The 27,085-nt window shown below is 45.2% G+C and overlaps 1 protein-coding gene across 2 annotated transcripts in view; it reads right to left on the reverse strand.

Moving 5' to 3' along the window:
* The window catches only part of SLC39A11 (solute carrier family 39 member 11), a 328,137-nt gene that overhangs the window by 275,563 nt on the left and 25,489 nt on the right, over positions 1 to 27,085 (reverse strand). For both annotated transcript variants that reach the window (XM_041724574.1, XM_041724573.1), the window contains exon 4: positions 5,974 to 6,132. In XM_041724574.1, the coding sequence (XP_041580508.1) occupies positions 5,974 to 6,132 (159 nt within the window). The remainder of the gene's footprint in view (positions 1 to 5,973; positions 6,133 to 27,085) is intronic.

Raw genomic sequence — 27,085 nt, forward strand, 5'->3', positions numbered from 1 at the left:
AAACACATTTCTGCTGTTGAAGCTCCCTGGTCCACAGTACTCTGTTCTGGAGGCCCTGGGAGATGGATACAGATTGTGTAGACGGTGAAGCAGCATACCCATTTGCAAAACCTCATCCCTCTTTGACCTGATTCTAACAGCCAGTGGAGCCTCCTGCCCAGCCCAGCCCCTGCACTGGAAGTTCTCTGGCTCTCTCCAGCCTAGCCACGATGCCAACAACTGCCCAAACCCAGTCTATCTTCCAGTATCAAGCAGAACTGCCAATGCTCAACAAAGTATGAAAAAGAAGGAAGCACTAAGGGGCACCTGGGTGGCTCAGTCGTTAAATATCTGCCTTCAGCTCAGGTCATGATCTCAGGGTCCTGGGATGGAGCCCGCCATGGAGCCCCCAGCTCAGCAGGAAGCCTGCTTCTCCCTCTCCTTTTGCCCTACCCCCCTCCTTTGCCCCACCCCCTCCCCATCCCCCCTGCCCATGCACAGACCTGCACGCTTCTCTCAAATAAATCAAATCTTAAAAAAAAAAAAAAAAGAAGAAGAAGAAGGAGAGGCAGCACTAAAACTGAGGCAGAGGGCCAATCTTCTCTCTGGCAGCCAGTTGGGATTATCAGGCAATGTCAGGCTTCTGCTACGGACTCTCAGGTGGTTGCCACTGCAGTCTCTCCTTGTGGTGTCCCGTAAGATATTCTTGCCATCCCCCCCACCCCCTGAGACCCCATCTTTTCTCTGCAAGGTATTCTTCAGTGAAGTAGAATCAGAATGCTGAGGATGGAGGGACGCCTGGGTGGCTCAGTGGCTGAGCATCCACCTGCCTTTGGCTCAGGTCGTGATCCCAGGGTCCTGGGATCGAGTCCCACATACGGTTCCCCATAGGGAGCCTGCTTCTCCCGTTCCTTTTGTGTCTCTCATGAATAAATAAATAAAATCTTTAAAACAAAAAATGCTGAGGATGGAGAGAATCTACAAAGGAGAGAAAAACATCCAAAGGCCCCTTCTGGGGGGAAAATAAGCGCTTCCTGCAACCTCTGTCACTTGCAGACACTCATCATATGTGGCCCCTCATTGCAACTCCAGCCAACGGGTATTGACGTCAGTCAAAGTTGGCTGCATATTAGAAGTACGTGCACACACTGCTCGCTCAGGTTTTCAGCAGAGGCATCTTCTTTGCCATTACGGAGACAACAAAGAGAAACTCAACAGGACTGGGGACACCGACTGATTGAGGAGGGAGCAGGGACGAAGGCAGTTCCCCCCCACCGCCTGAGGATCTGCCCTGCCCACCCCCCAGCCTGGGCAGGACCACCAGCCACGCTCTCCCGGATGAGACATCTCAGAGGGAATCAGAGACCCGCTACCTTCCCTCCCCCTTCCCCAGTCCTTGGGCATCCTCCTCAAGATGTCACATCCCCAAGAGAGGGGAGGGAGGGGTTTGGGGAGGGAGACACACATCTCCCAGCGAGACTGCCAAGATGGAAAGCAAGCTGAAAAAAGCAAGTAGCAACAACACAGACAGTATGTTACCATGTGTTTTTCAGAAAACACAAAACAAAATTACATTTCCAGATGTACACAGATATATATGTAAAAGCATAGAGGAATCCAGCTCCTGGATGATAGGGAGACCATGAGGCGGACCACGTACAGTAGGGCGGTGGGACGCTGCACAGGTACTAGAACGACCGTAGCAAAAAAGTCACTTCAAATGTAAAGACACCACACAAGAGATCACACACACGGGTTCCAATGGTGTGAAAAACGAATGGCCTGTGTGCACACAGGAGAAAGGAGCTCAAAATGAGGTGGCCCGGATTGCTCCATAGAGGATTTAAAGCACACTCTCGCTCTCAAGCAACACAAGCAAATGGGAAAGTGTTTATGTTTCAGTATTTAAAGACACAGCATAGTTCATTTTCTTAAAGGCAAGAGAAAAAAATCTGGAAGGTTACCCCTTGAATGGGTAACAGTGGTTGGTCTGGGGACAGGACAGAAAGATCCAAGTGTCTTAGTCCATCTGGGGTTGCTATAAAAAATTACTGTAAGAGGCGCCTGGCTGGCTCAGTCGGTGGAGTGCGTGACTCTTGATCTCGGGGTTGTGGGTTTGAGCCCCAGGTTGGGTGTAGAGAGTACTCAAAAAAATAATTTATTTTATTTTATTTATTTATTAGAGACTTAGAGAATGAGAGAGAGAGAGAGAGACAGAAACACAGGCAGAGGGAGAAGCAGGCTCCACGCAGGGAGCCCAACGTGGGACTCGATCCCGGGTCTCCAGGATCACACCCCGGGCTGAAGGTGGCGCTAAACCGCTAAGCCACCGGGGCTGCCCAAAAAATAAAATCTATTAAAAAATTATTATAGACCGAGGGGCTTATATACAACAGAAATGTGTTTACCTCACAGTTCTGGAAGCTAAAAGTCCAACATTGAAGTGCTGGCAAAATTGGCTTCTTGTTCATAGACAGCACTTGTGTGTCACCATGTGTCCTCACACGGCAGAAAGAACAGGGAGCTCTTGGGGACCTCTATATAAGGGCCCTAATATCATACGGGCACCACGCTCGAGATCTGATCACCTCCAGAAGGCCCTACCTCCTAATACCATCACACTGGGGGTTAGGATTTCACCATATAAATTTGAAGGGGACATACTCTATAGCAGGAAGGGACTTTCACATTTTTTTTTAAAGTTTTTATGATGCGATTTTTGTGTTGTATTGTTGTGACACTAATATGTTTAAAAAGAAAGACAGGAGGCCTTGGGGACATGCATCCTAGCGTCCTTCCCAACCCTACCCTTCTACCCACCAGAAGAAAATCACTGCTTTAAACTCAACGTAAAGACCACCTACCTCCTGCCATCCTTAACTTCATATAGAAGCAACACTGCAAAGGTCATAAAAATGTCAGTGTTTTCAAAAAGCTGTTTAATATCCACTCTGTCTCTCCCTAGGGTCTCTGATGGGGAACCCTGGGCTCAGGCTGGCCCCAGTCGCATTCCCCATCAACCCCCTCTTGCCAGCACTCTTCCCAAGGTCTGTGCCGACACCCCCTCCACCTCTTTTCCTCTCCCATTAAGATACCATTTTGCAAAATCTCCATAAATCCCCATAAGCTCATTTCCCATTAACAGTTACTGGCTGAGCCTTCCCTACTTTATTCCCAGATTTTAAAAAATGAAAACAAATACCCAGTTCAGAGAGAGATTTGATGTATCTGAAGTTAACAAAGCCACAACGGGTCCAACCTGACAGGCCGTTATGAGTAAAACCCTTTTCATGAGCAGTGTTTTGCTTTGGCTCCCAAAGGGAGACAAATAAATCTGAAAAGCTGAACCAACAGAAATAGAGTTGGGAGACCAGAGGTGGTTGTTAACCATCTCCTTGCCACAAACCCGAGAGTCTGGGTTCTCAAACCAGCTTCTAGCTGCCTGAGAAGACTACCTTCCCTGTGCGTGCTCCATCAGTGCCAGATGACCACATGGACTCAAGATCAAAACCTATTAACTCACGCTCTATGAAGCATCTTCCATGGATCCAAGCTGCTGCCCCTTCTGGGTTTGGAAAGCAGGTTAAAGAGTGAAACCTAGGGGAGCCTCATGCTGTCTCAGAGCAATGGTGGCCTGAGTCTGCAAGCACCACTCACAACAGCAACATCTGTATTCAGTGACTGTAGCAATTATAAATAATTCTTATCTGTTTATAGACCTTGCAGCACAAATTCTCCTTCTCACCTCAACAGCAAGAATTAATTTCTTTTAAAACATCCTAGAACAGATGTTTACTGTCAGGCTGATCTTTCTGCCAATTAGCAAGTGTCTGGGCATTAGTGGTTATTATGTCCTTTCTCAAGCCCCTTTGAATTCTCTCCCTGGATGCTCAGCCGCCACTCCCAAGCCATTCCGAATTTTCTGTACAGTTTGGCCATGACTTTCCCCCTGGGATCTTCTCCATATTCAAAGCATATATTAGAACAAACGCCAAGCAAAAGGTTAAAACAATGATGCTGCACAGTACAAATTGGCCAATGACTATTTACACTGCCCAGAGAAAGTCCTCACATTCAGACAGCTGATCCAATATACCTGCCCCCGTCCCTGCCCCAGTGAGCAGTGACTCATCGTGAGTCCAAAGAACCCTTCACATTGGGCAGCCCTGGTGGCACAAGTGGTTTAGTGCCGCCTTCAGCCCAGGGTATGATCCTGGAGACCCGGGATCAAGTCCCACATCAGGCTCCCTGCATGGAGCCTGTTTCCTCCTCTGCCTGTGTCTCTGCCTCTCTCTCTCTCTCTCTCTCTCTCTCTCTTTCTCTCTCTCTCTCTCTCTCTCTCTGTGTCTCTCATGAATGAATAAATAAAATCTTAAAAAAAAAAGAACCCTTCACAAGACACAGTCTTGGAAACCCAATTGGGCCCAGGTAGGAAGGACAGAAAGAGACCCAGTGGGGGCTGTGCAGAGCCACTGAGCCAGCCCTGGTCTGCTGTTCTGAGAGTTAAGGCCATTGGCTGCAAGATCCTCCTGCCATGGCAAGCATAATACACCCCAACAGCAAGTTCACACATTACCAGGGTGGATCTAAGAGCACAACATGGCAGCCCACACGGAGGACCTCTTAAAGTTCTTATCATGCAGATATAATCAACAGCAAGGAAGCCAAGGGGCCGGGGGCCAGAAACTGACACTGACATTCAAGGTTGTGGTGAAAAAGATGACACATGGTCTTTCCCCCAAGACAGTGCCCTGACTCTCCATCCAACCATCACGTCCATCTGTCTGGTCCAGAGGCTGGTCCTTCTGTGACATGAGGAATCAGTTTCTCATCGGCCCCAAGGACAAGTTCCCAAGAACCCTTCCTTCTCTTTCTCTGGTCAGGAATTTACAGCAGGAAAGAAGGCAGGGAAGAGAATGTAAGACTACCTCCTGGGCTAGATGTCCTGCTGACTCCAGTGAGCCTGACCTGATCCTAGCTCATCACAGTCCGACAGAAGGAATGACCTTCAACCCCATTCTCCCCTATAGGGTCCTTATCGTGCCTCCTCCCTTTCTGGGTGAGCAGAGAATTCAAGCACCAGCTCAGATCTCACAGAGGACTTCTGCCTACCTCTAGGGCTGGTTGGGACAGAGCATCTGGTAAGGCTGTGTATCCCCATACTGGATTCTCATGGACATCGACCCTTCTCTACTGACAGAAGCATATGCAGCCTACCTGATTTTAACCAATGGCACTCAGTTAGGATCTCATTGCTTGGCCTCGGCTCTTTCTGTTCAGTGCTCACGGCCAGATTTCAGGCTGTGGTTTGTACCATGCTTCCATGTGAGCGAGTATGTGCTCACTCCCCAAACCTAACCCACCGGCCTCATTTCAGCAGAAAAGCCAAAAAACCCTGGCTCACCCCCAATTCTGGTGCCTTTTAGATTTTTAAATTTTCACTTTGCAGCCCTTAAAGGGAGTTATCCTCAGGCTATAGGAAGAAAAACTGGAGTTAAGGAGCATACAACCAGCCAGGAACAGAAATGAACTCAAACTCAGAGCTTTGCTACCCAGTGTCCCCACCTCATCCTCCTGTTCATAAGCCCTTGTCAATGTGACGCTTTGTCAATGGTCTTATGCCATAGTTGGGTGTGCCATCATCTCCCTAATGACAGTGTATGCTCCTTAAGGGTCAAGACCATGATCGTAATCACTCACTTCTCCTGGTTGCTAGGTCCGCTCATAGACATAGTGCCACACGGTACAACGTCAGCTGCACTCTATATTTATAATGAAACCTGACATTTAAAATCTGAACTTACCAAAATGTAACTAAGGGGATGATTAGTCATATTACCGAGAGCTTATTTTCTTTTAGGAAAAAAAAAAGTCACAATTCAAGGCAAAATTCTAGATGAAAGTCCAAAATGGCTTGAAATATCTATTTCGATATCACTGGCTACTCAACAGAGACATGACATAGGTATGTCAAGTTTGAAGAATGGTACTCACCAGGTGAGGCATCAAGAGATCAGCCAGGTAGACAAAAGCAGCTCCAAGGGTGAAGCCAACGGCCACAGGGAAGAAGGCAAAGGCACCAAAGCCCCCAGAGGACGTGGCCATCTCCACAGCCGGGGCCAGGAGAGACCAATAGGAGGCTGCGAGCATGACCTGCAAAAAACGCAATGAACGAGCCATTAAACCAACCACAACCACACAAGGCCTCCCAAGTACAGACCTCAGTGCTCTCTACAGCCCAAAGCAAACCCTATACATATATAGGCCCTTCATCTTCAATGGTAGGTTCTCTTTCAAACCAAAAATCTACCACCAGAATGCCTGGAACTAATGCCATAGGACCTCAATATGGCATGGGATGGAGGTGACCTTGGGACGATGAAGTCCAGTTTCCTGTCATCCAGCCTGTAACTCAGTGGTTCTCCACTGTGGGCAACTGTACCCTGCAGGGGACATTTGGCAATGTGTGGAGATGTTTTTGGTTGTCACAGCATATGTGTCGCACATATATCCAGGGCCCTTCAATTTTTACCTGTTAGCTCTAGGTCTGCATTCTGGGGCACCAAAGAAGGTATCTTTCCTCTAGGATATGTGGCAGCCTTTGAAATATTTGAAGACAACTGCTGATCAATGTCAGTAGCTTGGTCTTGCAACTTTGTGATCTCCAAAAGGAAAGAAGGGAGCTAGTATTTATTGATCACTTGCTATTTTCAGGGAAAGAGATCTTTGATGCCTTCTTTTATCATTGCCACAGCCCCAGGAGTCAGAAGCTGTTTTCTGTTGCTATCGGTAGATAAAGAAATTGAATCTAGATGTAATAAGATAGTTTGCAGGAGGGCACATCACCAATAAGCAGCAGATCCAGGGACCTGAGCAAGCAGGACCATAATCCCCTCAATAAGCGCAGAACCATGAAAGGGAAGAGAAACATGAAGCACTGAACACAAATCTCAATGCGGTCAATTGGATAAAACTTCTCCAGTGTTTACTGCATTAAACGCTCATCCATGGCCATTTACTCTTATAGCTGCTGTGACATCTCCTTGGTAAGAGTACACCCACTACCCATCGTAACCATATGACAGTCATCACTGACATGAAAATGTTGAATGGGTTTCTAAAAATGATTTCATTATGCCTTGCTTTAAAAAAAAAAAAAAAAACCTGCATCACCCATCTCCAAAATAACACTTGGAGTGACAGAACCAGGTATTACAAAAGCAACAATAAAGAACAAACCCATGCAGAAAGTAATTTCCCTTCTGCCAACCATCATCTACACACAGTCACTTGCTCTGGGCCCAATTCTCCCAGAAAAAGTCTTAGTACCACCCACAGAAAAATTGTATCTGCCTCTGAAACTCCCAGAGAGAAAGAAAATGTCTCATCATTTCAGCTCCATGAGACCACCCAAGGAAGCTTGTGGGCTCCTTCCCTGTGCCCCAGCCTAACCTATCTCTTTCCCAGACTGTTGTCTCACTGGCTTTAGAGTTCAACAGCCTTGGGTAGCTGCCGTTCATGGTAAACTCCGCGGCGAGGCGGACCTGCACATACCTGTCCAGCTACCTCTCTGCACATTCCAGGACCTTCCATACAGCCCCACCATCAGCAATTCTAAGGCCACACCATCCAGGAAGGCCACTCATTGATTGCATCCTCCAATCTCTCCCTGCCTCCCATCCTTGTTGATGCCATGGGGGTGGGGGGGCACGCAATTCATCAGCCATGGTTCCCCATTCACCTCTTCCACACAAAGTTGAACCTCTTCTGCCCAAGTCCCTTTCCATCCTTCTGCATCCCTGGAGGCCAACTTCTTTCTTGCCCTTACAGATGAGAAATGCAAAATATTCCCATGAACAAGTGACACGATGTAGAGAAGAGATGCACCTCTCAAGGGAGGGGTCCCAGGATGCCGTGATGCTTGAAACAGAAAAGCATGCTGGATGATTCAGGTGGACCCCGCCTCAAGAATCACCGTTCTTTATCTTTCCAGGGAAATCCAGGACCCAACTGAATTTCCTTCATTTCTTTCTTTTTTTTATATAAATTTATTTTTTATTGGTGTTCAATTTGCCAACGTATAGAATAACACCCAGTGCTCATCCCGTCAAGTGCCCACCTCAGTGCCCGTCACCCAGTCACCCCCACCCCCCACCCACCTCCCCTTCCACCACCCCTAGTTCGTTTCCCAGAGTTAGGAGTCTTTCATGTTCTTCGTTTCTTTTCCTCACCAGACTCCCCGTCTCCCACATACATTGGAAAAATGACCAAAGAACAATCGTGAAATAGAATTGGGTCGCCTGTCCAAAGCAACAATGGGCAACAACAACAACAACAAAAAGCTATTTAAAAGGCATTATGTGGTAGACAAAATAATGACCTTCCCCCAAAGACGGCTATGCCCTAATCCCCAGAGCCTGAAAATATGTCCCCTTATGTGGCAAAAGTGACTCTGTACCTGTGATTAAGTTAAGGATCTTGAGATGGGAAGGTTATCCTGGGTGATCTGGGCGGAACCAATGTGACCCCAGGGTTCGTATGAGAAGACAAGAAGAGTCAGAGTCAGAGAGAAGATGTGATGACAAGAGCAGAGGTCACAGTAGGTAAGGAACTGGAAGATGAAAGATGCTGCCGGGCTGGCTTAAAGATGAAGAAAAGGTCATGAACCAAGAAATGCAGGTGACCTCCAGAAAGCAGAAAGAGCAAGGAAACAGATTGTCCCCTAGAGCCTCCAGAAGGAAGGCAGCCCGGCCAACATCTCGACTATAATCCAGATAAAACTATTTTGGATTTCTGAACTCCAGTACTTTCGGGTAGCATATGCGTGTCATTTTGAGCTGCTACATTTGTGGTGTTTTCTTGCAGTGGCAACAAGAAACTAATATAGCATTTGAAGGCATGTGCTACATGTATTTTTTTTTTTTTTTGAGAGCAGTTATAGGTTCACAGCAAAATAGAGCAGAAAAAATAGAGAAGTCCCCTGCCCCACACATGCACAAACTCCCGGGATGGGCATCCCACACTGCAGTGGCATATTTGTGACAATACACTGATAGACTATTATCATCTGAAGTTCATAGTTTACATTAGAGATCAAACCCACATCCTATGGGTTTGTATAAATACTTAAAGACAGGCATCCACCATTACAGTATCCTAGAAGGTAGTTTCACGGCCCTAAAAGTCCTGTGTGCTCTGCTTCCCTCCTCCCTACCCTTCACAACTACTGATCTCTTTACTGTCTCCATAGTCTTTTACCTTTTCCAGAATGTCATACAGTTGGAATCACATGGTCTGTAGCCTTTTCAGACTGGCTTCTTTCACTTAGTGATAAGCTTTTAAGATTCCTCTGTATCTTTCCATGGCTTGAAAGCTCATTTCTTTTCAGCCCTCAATAATATTCCATTGTCTGGATAAACCTCGGTTTGTTTATCCATTCACCTACGGAAGGACGTCTTGATTGCCTCCAAGTTTTGGCAATTATGAATAATGAATAAAGCTGCTATAAGCATCTGTGTGCAGGTTTTTGTGTAGATATAACTTTTCAGTTCATTTAGGTAAATACCAAGGAGTACAATTGCTGGATTGTATGGTAAGCCTTAGTTAATAATTCCCCCACACACATAGGTGGCGGGCCTGAAACTCTCAATACAGGCAAAGCTCCTTTAAATAGTAGGTATTTTTTAATCTGGATGTGGTGATATTAACTAACTGATACAGCAGCAGAAAGGAGTGTATGTGATTAACCCTCATTTACCCCAAAAAAGCAGGGCCTTGAGGGGGAAGGCTACCAAGGAGAAGGTGGTGCAGAGTCGGCCCAAGACTTCAGGTAATGGGCTCCACAGGGAAGTCCTTGCCAGCCAGTCCCTTTATGACCCCAGATGACAGAATCAAAAGCCCTCCTACTGCTACAACGCTGCTTCTAAAGGCAAAAACTTGTCTAGCAGCACCAGCCCTGAAGACATAAGATATAAGCATGAGGAGGAGATAATGGGCATCTTCCTCTTCCCATCTTTGTGTATAAGAAGAATGCACAATTAGGATTTAAGGCACATGGCAGGGGCCTCATCCCCAAACCCTCTTTTGCCTCTTTACTGCCAAAAATAAAACATAAAGCCCAATCAATCAAATGCGCTATGGGAAAGCTTGTGTGAAGGCCATCCTCCAAGCCAGATGTTGCTAAGACCAAAGCGGCCCAATTTTTTGCTAAATAATTGGAGAAGCTCAAGGGAGTAAGCATTTCAATAACAATGACAACTCCTGCAAAAAGAGCTACGGAGGAAATATATATATATTTTTAAGGAGGACTGAATGTCTCACTTCCATCCGGCTGGTTAATTAGGTCTACTGCAGGGCCCAGATTGCCAGGCAAGCTGATGTTTGAGAAGCTCTTTCTACTCTTCACTTTCCATGACCAAGGTTGATCCTCTTCCAACCCCCAGCTCTCTTCTTGACGTGCTGCCCAGGGTGTCTCGGCCCCATACTAACTTTAACATCCATCCCTACAGCGGGGCCAGTGAAGGAATGTATGACCTGAGTTAATTTTTTTTAAATGCATTTTGATCTTATTTGACAAAAGATGGGCACAGACCAAATGTCCATTAACAGGTGAATGGAGACACAAAATATTCCACTTGATGGAGTACTTTTCAGCCATCGAAAGGAATGGAGCACTGGCTATATACTATAATATAGGTGAGCCTCAAAAACATTAATTACACCAAGTGGAAGAAGCCAGACACAAAAGGTCATATAGAATATGATTCCAATTAAAGAAGATGTGGTATATACAGAGGTAATGGAACATTACTCAAGCATCAAAAAAGTGAGATCTTACTATTTGCGATGACGTAGATGGAACCAGAGGGTATAATACTAAGCAAAATAAGTCAAATAGAGAAAGACAATTATCATAAGATTTCACTCATAGATGGAATTTAAGAAACAAAACATAGGAGCATAGGGGAAGGGAAGGAAAAATAAAACAAGATGAAATCAGAGAGGGAGACAGACCATAAGAGACTCAACTATAGGAAATAAACTGAGGGTTGTGGGAGGGGAAGAGAGTTGGGGGATGGGGCAACTGGGTCCGGGCATTAAGGAGCTTTGGGTGTTACATGCAAATGATGAATCCCTGAATTCTACCTCTGAAACTAATAACGTACTATATGCTAATTAATTGAATTTAAATAATATAAAATTAAAACAATAAAAGGTAAAAAGAAACATAAATAAAAGAATATGATTCCACTTACACAAAATATCCAGAATAGGTAAATCCTAGACACAAAACAGATTAGTGATTGACAGGGATGGGTGGGAGCAGGGAATGGGGGAGAAACTGCCTAACAGGTGCAAGGTCTTCCTTGGGGATGATGAAAATATCTGGAACCGGACAGAGGCGATTGCTGCACAACACTGTGAATGCACTAAACGGTTCACTATAAAATGGTGAATGTTACGTGAATTTTACCTCAATTTAAAAACATGAAAGTTAAGCTTGCCCTAATCATTAGAACCCGATCTTGCACTCCTGCCCCCAACTGCGTGCTGAACCCTCCAGCCCCCATCCCTCAACCCAAGCACTTCTTTCTACCTGTAAAAATGCCAAAATACCAAGACCTGCCTCTCATGCCCTGTCTTCGAAGCATCCAAAGCCCTTTACCACATATATACACACATATAGAATGGAGGGGAAAATGCAGGATTTAGAATCAGGTCCAAATGTGCATCTTAGCTCTGCCACTCACTAGTTAGGTAGCCCCAGGGAAATAACCTAAGCTGTCTGCAGCTCAGTTTTGAGCAAATTAAACCTAGGGACGATGCTACTATACAACAAGATTGTCTTAAAAATCGTGTATGGGGCAATGCACATACCACCCCAAACTGGTTCCTGGCAGGAAGTTAAGTGACGTAAGTGTCAGGTTGGTGTTAGATTCTTCCCTGAGCCTGCCTGCACTCAGCATGCTCCCACCCTCCACCCCATCTTGCTCCCTACTCTTCCTCCAGGTGGCCCCTTTCCAACACACTGGATTCATTATTTGTGTCCATATTCCCCCAGGGACTGGGATGAAGGCCATGCTATGAGCATCTCTGTATCCAGGCACCCCAGGTCTGAGTAGTCCTGAACAGAGCAGCTCTTCATTATTGGCTGCCTAAATGAATTCCCTGTTATCTCTGCTAATGAAGGGGAGCAATTGGGGCAGAGCAACCAAAAGAAGGCATAATCAGGAAGTGATTCAACATTCTTTTTTTTTTTTTTAAGTCTACTACCTAAAGTTTAAAGTGATTTTACTTTCCAAATTAAGTACTAGCCAAGACTCATACTCAAATGCTTTCTCTCCTTTGACAAATACGGGATGAGTCATTGTTTAACATAACAGAGCTTTTCTTAGGTGTGGAAGGAAGGTGGTCCAGAATTTTCAGAGCGTCAGGGATAATCTGTGGAAGAGAATCTACTGGTGGAGTTGAACGGGGTTTCTTTCAGGAGGCTGCCCAGTCCAAATGCTTCATTTAGCAGGTGGAAAAACTGAGACCCGAACGGATCCGGTGGCTTTCCCAGAGCCCCAGAGCAAGCTAATGCAGTCCAAAGCTGCCTGCACCACCCTCACATCAAGGTCCTACCGTCCATCCCCCTGCTCCACCAATCCTGATACTTTTATGAAATTCTAAGAGCTACAGAGTGAAGACAAAGTCGAAGTTAATGCCTCCTTTATCAGCAGGCAAACCCCAGGATGAGTCCGTTTTAGCAATAATCAAATGTAATCGATCCAATGGACATTCCCCACCATTGGGATCTAAGCTGCTCCTAGAAAACCCAGCGCTAGGAAATATTTGGCAATTCATCAACAGGAGAAATGCTCTTGTTAAACATTTTTCTCTGAGAGATTCATCAGACCTTACAAACCTAAGTAAGCCTTAGAAACCAAAACCCATAGCCCGTGACTGCCTTAGAGATAGAGAAACAAGCAGTTCTGTAATTCAAAAGATAATTTCCCCTTGGCAGCATGGCTAACGCTGGCAGTTTCCTTTTTTTTTTTTTTTTAATTTTTATTTTGCAAACTCTTTATCAATAATATAAACTAGATCTCCGCATTATATTGAATTTAGAGGTTTTATCTCTTTTACATCTCTCATACCTGTCCCATGAGTTACAGTTTTGTTTTGTTTCTAGATAGAAGGGACATTGAGAGATTATCTTGGCCAAGGATTCTGAATCTGGGGTGTTGAAACCCATGGGCTTTCAGGGCTCTATGAAGCCCTAAAATGCAGGCCTCGGAATCCTGCCACTCTGTATTGCTTTTCTCTACCTTTTTATTGAAAGCACGATCATTCTTGAAATTGTCATACATTTTTTTTATCAAGTCTGTGCCTGAGCTGCACACACACACACACACACACACACCTAGATTATAAAGCTCCAGGAGAGCACCTCATTCTGCCTTGTTCACCAATGCATCCAAGTGCACACAGAATAGGGCACTCAACAGTTGCTCAATAAACATTTGACTGAATGAACCTGCAAAGCAAAAATAAGCGGATTATTTTGGAACCAATCTCAATTCACTAGCCCCACCCCCCAAACACATGAATCCAATTCCAAATTCTTTAAAAATATGTAAAAATGTGGTTCACCCCACAGAACCCAGGCCAGCCCAGGCACAGTGGGGTGGCAGTGGGGGCAGGGTAGGGGCAGGCAGGGGAGCCCTTGGAAATGGGCATAGAGATGGGGTGGTAGAGAGGACTGATGGATCACGTGGATAAGGAGCCATCAGGCCCCAGATTCTTCTCCTACCTCATGTGGCTGAAGGTTCTAACAAAAGAGAGTGGGCTATATCCCAAATACACATCACACTTGCTAAAAACCCTCTTTGCCCATCCATCTCTCCCACATCTCATCCAAGGCAGGGGTCTCAAGCTTTCTTTTCTCTTTCTTCCCCAAACTCTGACCCAGACTGGACCCCTCATCTTTCTCAATTCTTCTCTCTTCCCCCAAGCTGGCAGTTTCAAAACAAGATCTACGTATATTATGCTTTCAGTGTGGGGCTCTGAATGAAAGGCACACCTCCCTCTACTGCAGACTACACTTTAAAACAAGAACACTCTAAATGCAACATGTGTCCTGGACTGGATCCTGGGAACAGAAGAAGGACATTAGTGGGGGGGAAAAAAAAAAAAAAACGGTGAAATCCAACTAGCATCTGGGGTTTAGGGAACAGTAATGTACCAATGTTAATTTCTTGGCTTTGACAAATGTGCTGTGGTTATGTAACATGTGTAGGGGAAACTGGGTAAGAGTATGCAGAAATCCCCTGTGCTGCTTTTGAAACTTTTCTCAAAACCTAAAAAATTTCCAAACAGGGTTTATTAAAAATGAATAGGCTTGGGAGAAGATTGAGGGAGATCACTGCAGCTGAGGAACATGGAACTTTGCGAGCAAAGACTTGAAGTCAAGAGCGCTCACAGATTGCTTCGTGGGGTCAGCAGGGTAACTGGCTGGGGTGGCACTACTCATGGGGGTTGGGAGTGGAGGGGACTGACTGCCTCACAAGCTTCACCTCCAGGAAAGCCACTGCCTCCTCCCTGTGACCCAGAGAGGTTGAGTAAGTCACCCAAGGACACCCAGCAGGAAGTGACAGAGCTGGGATCTAAAACCCAAGCTAAGCTCATAATCCCAAAGCTCCATTCCATCTCTCAGACAACCAAAATTCCTCAGGAACAACAACACTCACAATGTCACCTACTCAGCACATCCAACCAGAGAACAATTTCTCCCTAAACCTAAATGTCAGTGTTAACCATGTTTGCAATAGCAATGTTGACTGTACTGATGTGGGAGTCCTAGCCCATTTTGGAATATTGTGAACTGTAAGCTGTGGAATTTATAGGTAAATGCAGCCGATCGACCACAAGCTGCTGGCTGCAGAACTCCTGCTGGACTTAAAGTATAGGGATGGGAAGGATCTCAACCACAAAAACAAAAGGAGAAGGAGAGCAGGGGCAGGTAAGGACTGATAGGTCCCCTGAGAAGGTTGACCCCTGACTCAGAGTGAGATAGTTCACCTCACAGAACCCAGATCAGCCGGGATAGCGGGTGGCAGTGGGGGTAGGGGTGGGGGGCAGGCAGGGGAGCCCTTGGAAAGGAGCGTACAGATGGGGTGGTAGAGAGGACTGATGGATAACGTGGATAAGGAGCCATCAGGCCCCAGATTCTTCTCCTACCTCATGTGGCCAAGCAACTGGCCCACCTCATTGGGCACCACACTGACAAGGGAAGAAAGTAAAAGCCTGTGTGCTGAATAGGAGGGCCCAGCTGCTGCCCCAGTCCCAGCCACCCCTCAACCCCCTGGTACTGTCTCCCCACATGCCCCGTACAGGGACCCCAGGCCAGGCTCTGCTTCTGGGAAAGCAGGCTGAAGACTCTACCTCCTGGCACCCTTCTGCTGTCAGGAAACTAAAGTTCAGCAGGCTGGTGTGGTCAAGAGCCCAGAGGAGAAGAGGGGCTGGGAGGCTCCTGGGAAGATCAAAATCGTAAAGGCCCTTGGTCGATGTGAATGTCTGGAGGAAAGATTTATAAACCTCTAGGCCGGAGACTGGTGGCCAGTAAAGGGCAGAAAATGAGACCTTTACTAATGCTAGAAAACACAATTGCACAAGAAAGGAAATTCCCGAATATTATTTAGTCTTCATGTAAGTTAATTTCTTACTTATTAAGGAATATACTTAATTATCATGAGAAAATACACATAATGTAAAAGTTGCCATGTTAAAGTCTATCCAATTCAGAGGCATGAATTACATTTACAGTGTTGTGCAACCATCACCGCTGTTTCTAAAACTTTCCCACCACCCCAAACAGAAACTTCTGTCACCATTGAACAGTAACTCTCCATCCTCTTGCCCTCTCCCCTATGCCCCCCAAGAACCTCCATTATACTCTCTGTATCTACAACTTTGCCCATTCTAGATGCTTCGTGTAAGTGGGATCATACACTATTTGCCCCTTAGGGCCTGGATTATTTCCATTGAGCATGATGCTTTTGAGGGACATCCACTTTGCAGCAGGTGACACAACTGCATTCAATAATACTCCATTATTAGGCTGTAACTGTTGAGTTAGCCTAAAAAATAAAACGTTATTCAATGTGTAGGATGCAGGTGGAGAGAAGAGAACCAGGTCCTCGTCTTCCACATCTGCACGTCACTGGCTATGTTTAAGCCTGAAAAAGCCCAGGCAATGGCAGAGGAGGCGTGCAGTTGAGAAATGTGGAGGCACATAGACAAAAGTTATTGGTGCTCGACCCTGAGGAATAGGAATCAGGGGCGGGGAGGTCAGCAGCCCACTGGCTTTGTTATCAACCCAGAAGAACAGTTTGACTTTTTAAACTATGTGTGCACATATCTTTGGGGAGAATCTTAAAATAAATGGATAATACCTTTTTAAAAAATTTAAATATATAAGTAAATATTATAAATAATATTTATATTTATTTATTACAAATAAGCATATAATACAATTTTTGAATGTTTTAATTATAATTAATCATGATTGCACCATGAAAAGCCAATTGGGAGAAAAGGATCCTATATGCAAGACTTTCCAGAAATGTTTCTGCAGGATAATGAGACAGCTCCCTGGATGGCGTGTTTTTGCCAAAGCCTCCCCTAAATCATGGCCTTGACACCGAGAGGCTGAAGGGACTGGACAGGAGACATTTAAAATCAGCAAAGAGTTGCAAGCTCTTTCTCATGTTGCCAGAGACTAAAATCCCCCATTTCCCTTCTGCAGTTCCCAAAACCTACCAAAACTCATCATACTTCTTTCTGCAAAATATCACGCAAAATGCCACAGGGATCCATACTTTATAATGCTATTAATTTCCCTCTGGTGTCAGAGGTACCAGCATAGAATAATCAAAAACAATCAGCTAAACGCCTTGCCCACAGCAGGCAAATCTTTTCATTTCTGCTTCAGTGCTCATTTTGAGACAATTTCTGCTCTGGAAATATAAATGAATTTGCAAAGAGTTCCCTAAGGATCAGAACATACTGGTATGATGAGTGCAGCTGAGCATTTCTTTTATGATAGTAAAGACAGTTTAAAGACTGGAAGAAAATCCAAGTCATAGAACAAAATTTCCCTCTTAATGAAAAGGGGAGAGGAAATCATTCTACTTAGATCATTTACAATGCACTGATTATCAGTATCAATTATTCAGCGTGCACGCCTCTATATAGAAAGTGCACTGGGGGATCCCTGGGTGGCTCAGCGGTTTGGCGCCTGCCTTCGGCCCAGGGCGCAATCCTGGGGTCCCGGGATCGAGTCCCACGTCGGGCTCCCGGCATGGAGCCTGCTTCTCCCTCCTCCTGCGTCTCTGCCTCTCTCTCTCTCTCTCTCTCTCTCTCTATCATAAATAAATAAATCTTAAAAAAAAAGTGCACTGGGAGAACAGAGTTCAAAATAACAGCACCCACCTCAAGCTGTGCTGCAGGGAAGGTCCTACTTAAATGTTTGTTGAGGCAAACAGATGGGGATTCTAACCTCTGAGGCCACTGTAGAATTAAGAAGTAGGCACAAACTTGGGGTGCCTGGATGGCTCAGTCAGTTAAGTGTCTGCCTTCGGCTCAGGTCATGATCCTGGGGTCTTGGGATCCAGCCCTACATTGGGCTCCCTGCTCAGTAGGCAGTCTGCTTCTCCCTCTCCCTCTTCCTCCTCCCCGCTGTTCGTGCGCTCTTTCTCTCTCTTTCTCTCTCTCTCATTCTCAAATAAATAAATAAAATCTTAAAAAAAAAAAAAAGTAGGGCACAAAACTTGCAATCCATAAAAGTCAAGGCAATAATTACTCTGAAAGTACACAAGGAATGTCTCTAACTTCTGTCCCCAAATCAGATAGGAAATTGATTTTTAAAAGTCAATCAATAAGTACCTCATCAGTGACTATTACAGGCCCAACATTACGCTGGGCCCTAGGGGGCTAGGAGAGAGGAAGAAAGGTACAAAGGCTGATCTGAGTCGTGCCTTGGAGGAGCAGGCTGTGTACGGAAATAAGACAGGCTATGGAAGGTATCTGAAATAAGTAGAGAAGGCATCTGAAACAATAAACAAAGGATGCCTTGACTTCATCCCAAGAACGGAGGATGGCAACACTGTTCGAAAGTAAAACATCAGGCAGCCCGGGTGGCTCAGCGGTTTAGCGCCGCCTTCAGCCCAGGGTGTGATCCTGGAGACCGGGGATCGAGTCCCACATCAGGCTTCCTTCATGGAGCCTGCTTCTCCCTCTGCCTGTGTCTCTGCCTCTCTCTGTCTCTCTGTCTCTGTCTCTTAGGAATAAATAAATAAAATCTTAAAAAAAAAAAAAAAGAAAGAAAGAAAGTAAAACATCAAGGGATGCCTGGGTAGCTCAGTCGGTTAAGTGTCCAACTCTTGATTTCGGCTCAGGTCATGATCTCAGGGTCATGAGATCAAACTCCATGTTGGGCTCTGTGCTCAGTCCAGAATCTGCTTGAGATTTGCGCTTTCTCTCTCTCTCTGTCTCTCTCTCTCTCTCTCATTCTGCCTCTGCCCCCTGCCCTGTTCCCAGGCACGTGTGCACACGCTCTCTCTCTCTAAATAAATTAATGAAATATTTTAAAAACAAAAGTAAAACATCAAAGGAAATGTGGTGAAGGGCTCTTGAAAGTTGGACCTGATTTGGGAAGGAAAACAAGGTTAGGACCTTCTAGTAGTCTGGGGGGCAAGCATGCTACAGCTTATGTTGTGGGGACTGCAAGGTGCTCAGCCCAGCTGGAGGAGACAGCATGTGTTGGGGTCCCAAGAGACAGTTGGGTATGATTGAGAAGCCAGGTGGAATGGCTTGAACTCAAGACACAGGTAGGTTGTTTCCAACTCCGGTTGGACAATAGAATCACCCGGGATTTTTCAACTAAAAAAGCCAAGGCCCCTTCATGATCTACTGGAACAGATTCGCCTAGATTGGAAACTAGGAGGTGGAGTTATTCCTGACTGGAATGGAGGCACTGGGACTGGGAAGAAGGGAGAAATCTGCATGCAACCCTCCAGGATGAGGTTGGCTCTGTCCATTCAATACTGAGCCACCCACCAAAACCCAGGATGGGTGGCCACATGTAATCTGCAGTGAGCCAGCTTTCAAACTTGCCAGTTATTACTCATGACTCAAGCATGAAACAAATTCCTATGGGGGCTATATCTGTGCCTAATTTTCTTTTATCAAAAAGCTCTCATAATAGACCTGCTTCACATGATTTTAGAGACCTAAATAACAACTCAAAATTATAATAATTTATATCTAGCTTCAATTACAGTCGTTAATTGATGCAGACCTGCTTGAATGACCTAACTCTGGTTAGCTACACCCACTCAGTGAAAATGATGGGCAAGGTCTTGGCCTACAAGTTTGCATGCAGGCTCCAAACCAGGAAAGAACATATGAGCCATGAGTTTAAGTGGCACCTGGGCGGCGCAGTCAGTGAGGCAAATGTCTCTTGATTTTGGCTCAGGTCATGATCTCAGGGTTGTGGGATCCAGGCTCTGTGCTCAATAGGGAGTCTGCTTGAGATGCTCTCTCTCCCTCTCCCTCTGTCCCTCCCCACAACTGTGTGTGTGTTCTCTCAAATAAATAAATCTTAAAAAAAAAAAAAAAAAAACATATCTGTTAAAAAAAAAAAAAATCAACCTTATGACCCAGTAATTCCTCTCTTGGCTAGCTGTCCCAAGAAAAACGAAAACATGTCCACACAAAGACTTACACAAGAATGTTCACAATAGCTTTATTCATAGCCCAAACTTGGAAAGAACCCAAATGTCCATAAATATGAGAATGACAAACACACTGTATTATATTTATAAAATGAAATATTCCTTAGCAATTAAAAGGGGAAAACTGCTGATATCACAGCCACGTGGATGAATCTCAAAATCATCACGTTGAGTGAAGAAGCCCGACAACGCTAAATATATTTTATATATTTTAATAAATATATAAAAAATACATATATAATAAATGTATGTATTTATTTATTCTTGTATTGAAATACAATAATTTAAGTGCAATCTTTTAAGCACAAGAATATGCAAACCATACGGTGATAAAAATCGTAAAGTAGTTACCTGGGAAGAGAGGAAGAAGTAACTTAGGTAAAAGAAGCTCTTCCTAGAGTGACACAATACTTTCAACCTCCTTTTGGGTGGCGGTTATACAAGTACATACAATTGTCAAAACTCACTGGGGCTGACACTGTAAGATCTGGGCATGCTATCATATGCAAATTATATCCCTTTTTAGAAAACTCTTAGAGGGACGCTTGGGTGGCTCAGTCAGGTGGGCGTCTGCACCTACACCGAGGGCTGACAGGCCATTATTCAACACGAAGTGCCAGCAGTATTAGACAAATATGTTAATCATACCCAAAAGGACCTCTTAGCATGCATTCCCAGTGACCATAGGTCTCTGCTGGTGAGGCCCTAGACTGTAGGACAAAGCAAAAAGAAATCACCCAAGGCACATCTGGGCTTCCAATTTACTGACGAACAACCCAATTCTAAAGTGCTCTGCCAAAACAGAGGGAAAAGAGCTGGCAAAGTTGGCCCTCAAGCCCAGTCCTGCTTCAAACCTAAGTTTCTGTTCCCATTCCAAATGCAACTCAACTCAACAAACATTTCTCAAGCAATGGGTGTGAGGTGCCGCCCCCTGCATTGGAACATCTTCTGGCAATGATCCTGGCGGCCCGTAAAAAAGACCATGGTGCTCCAAAGTCAAATCATAGTTAGACTTTTGGTTTGAGATCACCATTTGTCTTCTACAGCCCCATTACTGTGAGTGGAGAGGCACGAGTGTACTAATTCCTTCAGTCCTTTCAAGGCAGATTCAGACTAGCTAAGTAAGGGAGGACTCCCAGAACCCTTCAGCGTGCCAAAGTCATTAACTCCATGGACACTAAAAAAGGGGGAAGGCATCCTTATTGGACTTCTCCACCAGCTGATTGCCAGACAGCAAGAACACGGTGCTGCCCAAAGCAAGCATCTCTGTGGCACCCAGCCACCAAGCCACCAGCGTCCTCTCCACTTTGGCCTGTTGGTGGACAATCCCACCAGTTAGTCAAGCCTCTCCCACCCCATCATCAACACCCCCAGATCTAGCTGCTAAGGAAGCAGCCCCTGCCAACATTCAGAAGACAGAGGAGTAAGCGGTCTGGCTCGTTGTCTCACCTAGGGTTGCCTGATTTAGCAAAGAATAATGTAGGGTGCCCAGTCGGATCTGAGTTGCAGATGAACAGTGAATAGTTGTTTTCACTTGGGACACACTTATATGAAAGAATTCTTGCTAATCTGAAATTTAACCAGGAGCATGTATTTTATCTGGCAACCCTGGCTAACCCCACCTGCAATTCTGGGGCACATCTGCCCATTTTTTCCCCTCTTCCTCCCTCTTTATGAAACACTGCAAAAAAAAAAAAAGAAAGAAAGAAAAAAAAAGAAAGAAGAAAGAGGGAAGAAAGAAAAGAAAAGAAAAGAAAAGAAAAGAAAAGAAAAGAAGAAAAGAAAAGAAAAGAAAAGAAAAGAAAAGAAAAGAAAAGAAAAGAAAAGAAAAGAAAAGAAAACCAGAGCAGCATAATGGAGAGAAGGCACAACTCTGGAGTCGGACTTCCTAATCCAAATCTTAGCTCCCAGCTGGGAGACCTTGGGGAAGAAAGTCATCTCTCCAGGGCTACTATTTCTTCACATGGAAAACAGAAACAATAGTAGAATAGTGGCGCTCATAAGTAAAATGGAATTAATCATGATAACAACATTTATATATAGACTGACCAGGGAAGGAACTGCTGGGAACTTTCTGAACCCTCCTAATGTCAAAAGTTAGATACTATTATTGTCTCTACACCACATATGGGGAAACTGAGGCATGGGGAGGTTAAGTAATTGACAAGGTCCTATGGTTCGTAAGCAGCAGAGCCAAGATTCAAATCCAGCCCGTGTGGCTCTCGAGTATGACACTGTCCCTACAATGATGCTTCTCTCCTACAACAGCTGTGCAGATTAATACTACAGTGCACGTTAAATGCCTAGCACAAAAACAGGCCTCACAACTCGATAAATACTAGATATTATAATGCTTATTATATGTCTCTTTTTCCCCTTATTAGAGCAAAGGATTTGAGAGAAGAGTTTAAATCAAAGCCTAATGACCTAAACACGAGACTTCCTAGGCATGGAAGCCCCATTTACCCATCCTGACACCTGTGTATATACACGTGTCTGCGAATGGATAATAAAATGCATGTCAGCATGAAGTATGTGCTGTACCTGGGTGGATCCACATGTAAAACACATGACAAAGGGGGAGATGTCCCAGCAGCCAAAGGACTCTCAACCTCCCTACCACCAGGTCACGGACCCCTTAAGTTATAATCCACTTCAATAACATGTATAGATGGTTTGTGCTCACATGCCCATGTGTGCAAAGAACCATGCCACCCAATTGTGGAGACAGTTGGCAGGGAGCTGGGATCCCAGCCCATTTTAGAGAGGGCAAGAAGCCTGCAGGAGACACACCAGGAGGCTGAAGGCTTTGCACGAGGGAGATGTCCAGGCTGGAGGGATCCAGGAAAGATTTGCAGAGTGCTGTGCTGCAGAAACTCGGCATTCCAGGAGTGGCAGGACAGGTTCAAGGAACAGCAAAGGTCAACACAGAGCACACATATAAGGAGAAGCATGGAAAGGAGATGGGAACCAGTCAGGAAGGTCGGGAACACTGTGCCAAGATGTTTAAACTTTACTCAGTACAGAAACAGGGAGCCGTGAAGAACTTCAAGGGGCGTAGGGGGTAGGGAGCATGGGAAAGGGTCTTAACTAAGATTAAGGAAGATGATTTTGGGGGCAGCACTAATTAATTCAGGAAACGGTTAACGAGTCAGGCATGGAGGCTTGTAATAATTAACAGGACAGGCGGACTCTGCCCAGGAGGAGCTTCCTCTGTAGTGACAGCAGACAGGCTACACACAAGGTAACAACTAAGAAATTCTAAGAACAATGACTGCAGTGGAGGGAAATAAAACAATGTCCTGAGATGGACAGTTGATGGTGAGGAGCTACTTTGCATGAGTAGTCAGGGAAGGCTTCTCCGGGGAGGTGACATTTGAGCTGAGATCTGAATGATGAGAGGGGTGATACTCAGTTCCAAGTAAAAGAAAGACATTCCTGAGGTCAAAACAAGCTCGAGACAGAAAAGGCAATGGCTGAAGGATGATGACCATGGCGGGGAGGGGTACAGAGAAGAGAAAAAAGGACCGTGGGGGAGTTGGAACTCGATTCTCTGGCAGGGGCAATGGGGCTGATGTGCATTCACACATTCACAGAAGCTCACTCTGGCTGTGGTGGATGAAGGGGTGCGGACGGGGGGCGGGCAGGGGGGCAGTGACACAGAGAGCCCATCTCTGGCACACCTGGGGGATCACGGTGGCCCAGACCTGACAGCACGGGTGAAGAATGAGGGTCATGTTTGGGCTGTCCCCTGGAGGGAGAGACCGAGCTTGTTGGTGGAATGGATGAGGCAGTCACATAAGGGAGAGTAGAGGAGTCTCCTGCAGCAGCCTAGCCACCCGCCACAAGCCAGGGGGCTTTGAAACAGTGGAAATATATTATCTCATGATTGTGGAGCCTGGAAGGCCAAAATCAAGGACTCTGCAGGGTCACAGTCCCTCTCAAGGCTCTAGAGAAGAAACTTTCCTTGCCTCTTCTGGCCTCCAGGGCTGCAAGCCATCCTTGGTGTGCCTTGGCTCATAGACACATCAGGTCTGTCATGGGACCATTCTCCCTGTGTGCCTCTAGGTCCATGTCCAAATTTCCCTCTTTCCATAAGGACACCAGTCATATGGGATTTAGGGCTCACCCTACAGCAGGACAATCTCATCTTTACTTGATTCCATCTGCAAAGACCCATTTTTCTAATAAGATGACATCAACAGGTTCTAAGTAGCAGAGATTGGGAGTCGGGCAGAGGAGGGAACGCCATGCAACCTAGCACAGATGGGAATCAAGGTGACGTCCCGGTTTCGGGGCCTGGGTTGAACTTGTCAAGTGCAAGACAGCGTCCATCAGACGGCCAGCTAGAGAGCTGCAGGAGAAGGAACAGTCAAGGAGACGGTCAGGAGGCTACAGTGGCATCTGCTGGCTTGGGCTGGGGACCAGAGCTGCATACAGGTGGCAGGTGCAGAAGGGACTGGCGTAGGGTGAGGGACAGGGAGAAACTCAAGACTGATTTTGGAAGCCTCTGGTACAAATAAAGGTTTAGAGACATAAACTGGGCAAAGGATGTAAATCACCAGCTCATCACCAAAGACACGTCCAGGGGTACCAAGGAACTAATAAGACGTTTAAGCTCACCTGTAATCAAAGAAAAATCAGAGAAATGTGCATCACCGAGCTTAGGGCACAGACTTCGGGATCTGACAAATCCCAACAGTGCCTGGGCACATCCCGTTCCCTCCATAAGCCTCAGTTTAATCATCTGCAAACTGAATAGCAGTTCAGTCTGGCAACCCCTACCTCACTCGTTGCGAGGACTAAATGACTAACACATATACGTGGCATATACAAGGCACTCAGAATGGTGGCTGGCACTCTGCAAAGCACCATTTCTTTACCCAGCTGGAAACTGGTTTTACCTTTTTATTTTATTTTTTTTAAGGAAGCTCTATGCCCAACGTGGGGCTCAAACTCATGACCCTGAGATCAAGAGTCACATCCTCTCCAGACTGAGCCAGCCCAGATGCCCCTGGAAACTGTTTTTAAATGCACGTCCCCAACACCCAACCACAGGGACCACAGGAAACAAACAGGAAGAGAGAAGGCTCTTAGAACTTGGAAAATTCAGGGAAACAACGTTTATAAGAAGAACATGGTATCAAAGAGGTACGAATGCATGAAATAAATCCACAAAAAAAAAAAAGAAAAAAAGAAAAGAAATCCATGGAAAAGGACAGGTGCTTAAGGAGAAAAATAAAACAGAGAGAATACGGTTTCCAAGAAACTGAAACTATGAAAACATCAAAAAAAAAAAAGAAAGAAAGAAAGAAACACTTGCTCTTTTTAGGGAGTTGAACTCTGCACGCCACCATGCAGAACAAAACAGCAGAGAGATTATAAAATAAAGAGAGAAGGGAGGAAAACGAGAGGCTCATCCAGGAAGTGCAAAAGCCAACTAATACGATTAATAGAGAGACAAGCAGAGGGCTACTGGGGGAAACTATTAAAGAAACCTAAAAATAACACTGACCAGAACTGAAATCAAAAATTGCAGAATAGATTTGTTTAGAAATATGGGGGGGGGGGGTGGATTTCTCAAGAAACAGACAAAAGCGGTTACTTTTAGGAAGAGACAAGGCCATGGGAGGCAGGAGAGAGGAATATTTTTTTCTCTATAAGCCTTTTATTAACATTTGTTCTTTTTAGACGTGTGCATTGATGATCTTGATAAAAGTAAACAACGATTCAAAAACTCAAGTCCAACTTAAATGAGCAACAAGTCATTAGCCTAAAGTACCCCGGTTACACGCACAGTTGAGCGCATTTCAGTTATAAATGGTCGGTTCTTGGGACGGGGTACCATGCAAGCACCAAGACAACAAGAAAAAACTTGGGAAATGGTAAGTGAAAGAACGTGTTTTTAAATGTTGTACACGATAGGATTTCCTTCTTTTTAAGTTATATATGAACAAAGAAATGTATCCAAGTTCCAACTTTATCCAAGCATCCAAGATGGTGCTGCTGAGAAGGAAGGTGGAAGGAGTCTGTGTAGGGAAGATAATCAGCTGCAGGTGGACAATTCCTAATTCCACATGAGTCCTCTACCCATTTGCCTTGACAGGAGGTCACAGTAATGGAGACGTACTGGGCATTTCCTACGTGCCGATTGCTGTGCTAAGTGCTTCAGATATTTTGGCTCATTTCATGTGCATGATAACCCCACAGAGGAGACAGCACTGTTATCTCCGTCTTACAGAAAAGGAAACTGAGGCTTACAAAGTCTGGGCTCATACAACTAATAGTAGGGAAGGGAGAAGAAAGGGGTAGGAAACATCAGAAAGGGAGACAGAACATGAAGACTCCTAACTCTGGGAAACGAACTAGGGGTGGTGGAAGGGGAGGAGGGCGGGGGGTAGGGTGACTGGGTGACGGGCACTGAGGGGGGCACTTGACGGGATGAGCACTGGGTGTTATTCTTTATGACGGCAAATTGAACACCAATAAAAAAATTATTATTAAAAAAAATAAAAATAATAAATATTTGCTTTTTAGAAAAAAAAAAAAAACTAATAGTAGGGAAACCAGGCTCAAAACCAAGCAAGCTGACCTAGAGCTCATGATAATATCAAAGCCCATGCCCTCAAGAAAAAAGGCTCCACTTCAGAGTCCCCAATGCCCCCTGCCCTGGGCTCACCCCATGCCCCTGACAGTTTGAGACATTTCCTAGCATGACTACATCCTGAGAAGTTCATCGTAATTAAATCATGGGGAAATTTTCAAAGTGCTTCAGAGATGTAATGAGTTTACATTCAATTAATTCCTTCCTTCATTGGAAGAATCAGAAAGATAGATTTCCTTATAGACTCAGAGGGTTTCTCATTGCCTATTTTGAGATTTCACCCTGATGTTCCAGAAATGTCCATCAGTGCACACAGATGGTCTGGAGAAATGGGCTGGGCCTAAGGGCAGCCAACCCCAAGGAAAACCTCTAATGCATTCAGCACGCTCTCTCAACGCTTATATTAAAAATATTTTTGAATGCCAACTATGGGGGAGTCCCTGTACTAGGGACCAAGTTGCAACGGTGAAAAAGACAGCCCCTGCCTTCCACGTGCTTCCAGTCTGGGAAGGACGGAAGAGAAATGAACAAGCAATTAGGATCTAGAGAGAAGTACTATATAAGCAGAGAGTTTTAAATACTTATCAAGGAAACCCCATCTTGGACAGGGGCTAGTAGATGAAGAAGGGGAAAAGGAGATGCCCAATCCAATAAGGAGCAAAATCTCAATGGCAAGATGTGGATTTACGAAATGAGGCCCATAATGAGAAGACTGAGTTGGAAT

This window comes from Vulpes lagopus, chromosome 12 (assembly GCF_018345385.1).
Source record: "Vulpes lagopus strain Blue_001 chromosome 12, ASM1834538v1, whole genome shotgun sequence".
NCBI lineage: Eukaryota > Metazoa > Chordata > Mammalia > Carnivora > Canidae > Vulpes > Vulpes lagopus.